Raw genomic sequence first — 7,695 nt, 5'->3', positions numbered from 1 at the left:
TGCAACGTCACGGATCGCTAGCGATGTCGTTTCGTGTGAAGGTACCTTTAGGTAAGAAATGTTAAATAGCCATAGTATGAACTTTTATGAACTTTTATGGAAACAGAAACACATGGGCTACTTGCACAGTGAACAAGTCTGTAGGACCATGTTCACACACACCACCAAGAAACTTGAAAACAAAAAAGAGCACCGTAAAACCAAAAACACTCAGTTGAAGAACAATCACAGTAATCAGCAAGTGCTAGTTAAAAAGATGTAAAAAACAGGATATTTGGTTGATACGTTTTTTGCAAAAAATGTATACTAAGCTGCTCCACCAAACGTCAAGGTATAACCATATGGAGCAGTCCTAACTGATGTATGCAATCCCTATCTGATGTATTTAAAAACCTGATCATCTGTATATTACCTGTATGAGCAGGGTTCAGAGAGGAAATGTCCATGTGGACACGCTGAATGGAACAGCTTTTGTGCAGATAGCCCACAAGGAGTGGTGGATAACTCCCTAGTCTTGTAGACACAAGAGAACAATTATGGAAACAGAAACACATGGGCTACTTGCACAGTGAACAAGTCTGTAGGAACACGTTCACACACCACCAAGAATCTTGAAGACACAAGTTTCTTCAATGGAGTGTTTTTGGTTTTACTGTGCTCTTTTGTGTCTTCAAGTTTCTTGGTGGTGTGTGAACATGTTCCTACAGACTTGTTCACTGTGCAAGTAGCCCATGTGTTTCTGTTTTTTTTGTGATTTATTGGTGCAAAGAATGTTTAGAATGCTTATAGATAAGCAGAGTATTCTCTTTGTGAAATTCTTTATTCTGTTGCCATATCATCATGATACATTTAACTATGCATGTTATTAATAAATGATTTTGTAGAGTCAGGAAAGTAAACAATCTATTCTTTCTCCTGCCTTGTGGATTGCATTGCATTTCAGTGCCACACCCAAGGTTTCTAATTTTTTTTTTTAATTTCTTGGACAATTTATCTAAAAGTCAGGGACTGCCAAAATTTTTCATGGAAACACTGGAAAAACATAATTATTCAACTATAACTTGAACATTAACATTAACACATTAGCGATAGTCACTGTAAAATGATGATAATGACCGTCATAATCTGTGCAAGCTATTCCTTCTTTTACACGTAGAGGGAAAAAGTCTTGTTTTTTTTGGACTGCCTAGGAATCTTTTGGACCTTTGACAACCCTGGCCTGCCTTATATGGCAGCTGCACCTTCTAATAGTCAGATAGGTTCGTGAAGAGTTGAGAGTAGCATTGGACTGTACAGGCAGACGAAAAAGAACTAGCCTTTGTTCACAGGAGCCACTGAACATGAAAGACAACAATCCACTGGAAGGATTCCAGAAATGAATGCACAAAATCACTTTACACACATCATGAAGATTTGTATACAGAAATGTGTATGATCCAAATACTTACTGACTTTTGGTTACTTGTGCTTTGTTTTTCTAGGCTGGCATGATCCGCACAGACAATGATGAGTTTTTCATAGAACCACTAGAGAAAGATAAACAAGATGAAAATAATGGTAGAACCCATATTGTGTATCGAAGATCTGCTATCAAAAGATCGATTTCTAGTCAGAGCACTTATACCCACCATAACGGTAAGTCAGTGATTCTTGATGGAACATGTCAGCACTTGTAAGGAAGTAATGGCATTGCTAAAATGGTGCTTGTGCGCCAATTAAGATACTACTTTTCTAGTGAGAGGGGGAGGAGGAAATAAATCCAAAGAGATAACCTTATGTCTTTTAGTAAAATTGCTTTATTTAAAGTGCAAGATAAGGAGGCAATGGTGACAACATAATCACCCAACAAATATCTAAAAACAACAAATACACAAGACACCAGGAAAAAACAGCTGCTGACCCATAGCAGAAAAATATTGGTATAGCAATCAGCAATCAGCATGTCGGGTCAGATTTACAAAACCAGCAGGGTTACATGACTAGTTTCACGTCAATCCACCTAAACAGTTATTAAGTCCCTCAAACTACAACGTCAAAAATAAATATACAAGCCGGTATAGCATGAAATAGCGCGGGACTTTAGTAGGTGAAAAGAATGATCAATTAATACATCACCCAGGTATAGTGTTTAGCAGGTGCAGGATCCCGGTGTCCACCCCGACGCGCGTTTCGGAACCCTTCATCAGGGGGCGCATAGTGCAAGATAGAAAATGTGCTGTATAAGTAGGCAAGACCCCGGAAATGAATATCGGCCGTAACCTGGAAGTAACCGTACGTGTCCTAGCAACCGCCGACACAGTACAGGGAGATGGCGCCATCCAGGTCATGCGGGTCGGTACACGTGGGGCCCCACGTGGTCCGCCCACAACAAACCCTGGGTCGCCATTCACCAATAACACAGCCGGCGGGCGCATGCGCAAAACATACTTTTCTAGTGTAGAATAGATTCCATAATGCTCCCCAAAAAAACAGCTACGCTTTTTGAACGTACTCCAACGTCCGTTGTCTGAGCTTTGGAAGATGACTCAAACCCTGAAAGGTTGTGAGATGTTCTCTGTCCTGAAATATAAGCAGCTTGATCCAAGTGAATACGTAAAGAAATTACTTGATTCAATCTATTGGCAATGAATTTTGTTAACTGTTGATTATGGTAATATTCAAAAAACAATATGGCCTTTAACCATATTTGACCGGGCCAAATTTTTAAAATCTGACCAGTGTTACTTTATGTGGTGGTAACTCTGGAACGCTTCAACAAATCCCAGTGATTTTGAGGTTGTTTTTCCATAGCACATTATAATTTATGATAATGGTAAATTACGGATGATATGTTTAGGGTTTATTTATTAAAAAAAAATCAGAAATTTGACAAATGTAAAAAAAAAAAAGTGCTGTTTTCAAACTTTTAATGATTATCCATTTAATCCAGATAGTCATACCACAGAACAACATTAATAAATAATATTTCCCACATGTCTGCTTAACATCAGCACCATTGGTTAAATATTCTTTTATCTTGTTAGTATTTTAGGAGGTTTAAAAATTGAGCAGTAATTTTTCATGTTTTCAAAGAAATTTACTAAATTTATTTTTGAAGGCCCTATACAGGTTTGAAATGACTTTGGGGTCCTATATATTGGAAAACCCCCAAAAGTGATGCCATTGTAAAAACAGCACCCCTTGACATATTGAAAACTGCTCAATACAAAAAAGGAACATCATCCAGTCCGGGTGATGCAAAAAATCACAATACCTCTTTTCTGCCGTGATGCATCATGGCAGAATAAAGGTATTGTGATTTTTTTTCATCACCTGGCCTGGATTCTGTTGCTTTTTTGTGTTGGACTGTTTATCTCCAATTGGGTCGTTGATATGCTCTTTATATATATATTGAAAACTGCTGTCAGGTAGTTTATTAACCCTTCAGGTGATTTCAAGGAATACAAAATGTCATGACAGGAATGGAAAAGTGTATTTTTACCTCCTAAATGTTGCTAAGTTCTGAACAGGCCACTGTAGCCGGCAGACTCTAAGGCTGCTAGTTACAGTAGCTTTGAATTGCCGTGGCAAACATCAGGACCACATAATCACGATCTCAGGGGGCTAATGGGGATAAAGAGGAAGAAGCCACACTCCGTTAACCATTTATATGATGTAGTCACTATTCACAGCAGCATCTAAGGGGTTAAACGGCCATAGTTGATACCAACACTGATCGTGGCTCATACAACAAGTTGTCAGCTAAAGTGTACAGCTGACAGCTGCTGGACTGTCACCTGTATGGGGATGCAATTCTCTTATATCTCAGGTCAGTAAAAAGACGTATTGGCGGTCATTAAGGGTTAAGAGTCTTATTCTAAAAAATCCTTGCTGGTTTTTAGCTGTACCACAATGAATGATGCATAGAAGAATGCATATAGAACTTGTGTATTGGAAAAGTTGTAAAATATCTTCCATTACTGGACCCAGTTTAGAAAGGTATTAAAGTACAGCGCCAGAGGTGACCCATATGAATCTAGAGATTTTTCCTGTACCATCTCAATTAAGGCATCTTTAGTTTCATAACTCAATATGAGGCCATCCAAGAACGATGGTTGATCCACAGACAAGGTACGGAATTGTAGCTCCACCAAATAAACAGCAATGTCGCCTCTGCATTGACAATTCTCGATTCATATACATTCTAGTAGCTGGAGGTGAATCAGCCTGCTGTGGATGAGGGTTGCATTTATTCCTTGAAGAGGATGAGATTTTGAGGGTGGCAGACTAAGCATTAAACTGCTGGAATGATTGCCCAGACTAAAGTACATTTGAAAAAGACTTGGGGCTTGTTGTTTTTTGAAGATGAAGAAGTTAGTAGAAGAGAGGGATATCTATTAGTGTTTGAGGGGTAAGCTAAATATCTATCAAGCCTTGGGCATGAGGCAGCAAGAATTTGGCTCCCTACTGGTTAGAAGACTTCTTAGGAAGACTATAGAAGACGGCAAATAGCCGACACTTTTAAGGCATCCCAAAATGCGGATTGCTTATCACATGGTCTGTTCTCTATGAATAATACAGTAAAGCATTTAGGCTTCCTGTAATTTTGATTAGGTTGACCATAAATGGGTGGATTTGGTTTCCAAGTCTAGAGAAAAACACCTGTCAAAAAAGTTGCCATCCAATGTTTTATGGGTGATGACTGATGAATGCTATATTAGCCTGCTGAGAAATGGAGAGAAAAACTGAGTGTGACCTAGGATTGATACAGATATAAGCAGCCTGTGAGGAAATGTTGCGTACCATGCCATACAGTTTCAGAGAGAATTTGACAAAGTCAAAGTAGGTACATCGGCAGGGACCACAGGATTAAAGAGTAGAAAAAATATAGTTAATAGTCTATCTATGCTACACTAAATATGTATCCCATTATGACTAGTGCCATGCTCACTCTTCTCATACCTACAGTATGTACCATGAAGGAATGCTATGCTGCTGCTAAGTGATCACTGGATCTATGGTATACTGAGTCAACTTATACTCAATTGCTAATAGGCACATCAAGGAGGCATGTGGGAGAAATGAGGTTCCACGTTCAGTATTCTCACATGCCACTGACAGTCTAAGACAATACATGTTCCAGCAAAAAAAATAAAAAGTATATATCACACAGACATGTATACGATATTAAACAAAAAAATAAAATGTGGAGCCCAAGTCCAGAAATTACTAAAAAGGTCTAAATTTATTACATGAAAATTTTGAAACACATTACATACAAAAATAATCAAACAAAAGTACAGCAATAGTAGCGATTACATGTTCAGTGGGAGAATCAGGTGGAAAAACTGTATATCAACCAGAAATTACCACATGCATCATATAGTAAAGTGCCATCGCTCCCCCTGACGAAGCCAACACGAAAAGCACGTTGGGGCTGCACGGAGTGGATCCAGACAAACTACATGATGGGTAAGGAACTAAGGGTATGGTATGGTTTTTTATATGTACAGGGCCCTTTGCTCTAGGCATGTAGTAATTCTGCATTAGCCTTACCCTCCACCCTATACCTGGTGTTCTTCTCTACTATTATGACTATAAGGCACTATGCACTTTACTATATGATGCATGCGGTAATTTCTGGTTGACACACTGTTTTTCTACTTGATTCTCCCGCTGAACATGTAATCGCTACTATTGCTGTACTTTTGATTATTTTTGTATGTAATGGGTTTGAAAATTTTCATGTAATAAATGTAAACGTTTTAGTCATTTCTGGACTTGGGCTCCAAATTTTCTTTTTTGGTTTAAGGATTTAGTCTTTGGAGTGTCCTCCTTTCTGATTCTCTGCTTTTTGTTTCCCCTCTTGTTGTGGAGCATGTACGGCAGACTATTATTATTTTTTTCCGTTTTAGCTGTATTTATCTTATGTATAAGATATTAATAAATGAAGTACATCTGTAAACAAAGTGGAACCATTACAAACAGGAGAAGATGAAAGGGTTAAACTGGCTGTTTCAAAAAGACAACCCCCGCTTGTATGACCTGTTATGGGAAATGCATGTCATACAAAGGTTTTCCATTTGGGAACCCTACTTGTAACCAAGATGAAGAGAAGTCTATTGAATTCTGGAGGACTCACCATGAATGACCTTAAGTGTAGAAGAGCTACAGTTCTGATTCTGAGGACCACCTTTTATTACCAATCCACAGGTGGGTGTCTGATCACTATGGTCCCCCACTGATCATAAGAGCAAGGATCCTGTGTCTCCCATGTGATTGGGTTGGCAGTTGACCGCAGGGCACTTGCGCTTAGATCCAAACTATACTTTGATGATGATTTGGCTTATAACGGTACTTGGTTTCTTTGGAGAGGGACATCTAGTACACTCTGAAGAGGAAAGAAAAACATAATGCATGTAGTACGCCACGCACAATTTTTTCCATTACACGTCACCTTTTTATACACTACCCAACATACATCATTTCACTCACAAATAGTACATGTGAGTCCACTGGAACACTGTGAAGACAATCATCAAGAAGTGGCTGAAGTTAATTATTCCAGAATTATTAGTATAGCAAGGTCAAATACCATGGCAATAAGGAGGCACATTTACAACTTTATAGTTGACATGGCAAGTGTCAATAACAGAAATGTAAAAGATCATATACATATCACTAGGTCTATCATAAGTGCTAACAAACCTCATTTATGCACTTGTAACACCCTTTAAGGCTGGTTTCACATTTGCGTTAGAATCCGCAGCATTTAATCCGCATCCGCAAGTGCTGGAAAAAACGCATACAAACGCGGCATTTTTTCGACGCATGCGGTTTAAAAAACGCCGCGTTTGCATGCTTTTCCATGTGTTTTTTTTCTGCGTTTGCGTTTTTGGTGCGCATGATTACAAATTTTACAGGAGAAAAATCTAGATAACCAGACACCGCCAAAGGGACTACAGAGGGCGTGTATTATGGGATATCTTTATATAGACCCTTGAACAGCTGAAATCTTCAGATTTTGCTCCTGTATCCTGTGTCATGATGGATCTTCGCATGGAGAGCTTTTATTTCCACCTGGATTTAAGCATCAAGCTGTTTCTTGCCTGTGCATTTGCTTGGGAGCAAAACAGAAATCGCGAAAGATGGAGAAGGAGACGGCGTAGGCGTTTTTGGAGACACCCCATTATTGAACTACGTGAGAGCCGTGGAGCCTATCACACGCTGTATGGCGAGCTTAATGCCAACCCGGACAAATTCCCGGAATAAACAAGGATGTCGCAAGACTCGTTCCGAGTTTTGCTTGCTCGTGTCCAAGGAGCCATACGGAGACAGGACACCCAGCTCCGTAGAGCGATTCCACCAGGGGAACGTCTGCTGGTTACATTAAGGTACGTAAGAAATGTAAACCAATGCCAGTGCTAATTTTGGGTGTACCAAACATGTTTTTTTTTTTTTGCTTGTTTGGTAATTTCCTTTCTGTCTTTAGCATAACCACACCTTAAATAGACTTTTCTTTAATTCTTTTCTTCCAGATTTCTGGCAACCGGAGAGAGTTTATCATCCCTCCATTTCCAATACCAGCTTGCAATATCCACCCTGTCGGGAATAGTTGTGGACACCTGCCGGGCTTTGTGGAATGTACTCCTGGATGGGTTTATACCCCTACCCACCTTGGACATGTGGATTGGAATTGCGGAAAAAGTGTGTGTG

The 7,695-nt window shown here is 39.4% G+C and overlaps 1 protein-coding gene across 2 annotated transcripts in view; it reads left to right on the top strand.

Annotated features, from left to right (window-relative positions):
* The window catches only part of LOC143776550 (A disintegrin and metalloproteinase with thrombospondin motifs 2-like), a 793,125-nt gene that overhangs the window by 210,711 nt on the left and 574,719 nt on the right, over positions 1 to 7,695 (top strand). For both annotated transcript variants that reach the window (XM_077266022.1, XM_077266023.1), the window contains exon 3: positions 1,482 to 1,635. In XM_077266022.1, the coding sequence (XP_077122137.1) occupies positions 1,482 to 1,635 (154 nt within the window). The remainder of the gene's footprint in view (positions 1 to 1,481; positions 1,636 to 7,695) is intronic.

Source organism: Ranitomeya variabilis, chromosome 5, assembly GCF_051348905.1.
Source record: "Ranitomeya variabilis isolate aRanVar5 chromosome 5, aRanVar5.hap1, whole genome shotgun sequence".
Classification (NCBI taxonomy): Eukaryota; Metazoa; Chordata; class Amphibia; order Anura; family Dendrobatidae; genus Ranitomeya; species Ranitomeya variabilis.
Note: the sequence above shows the minus strand (reverse complement) of the source record. Positions and strands in the feature narration are given on the sequence as shown.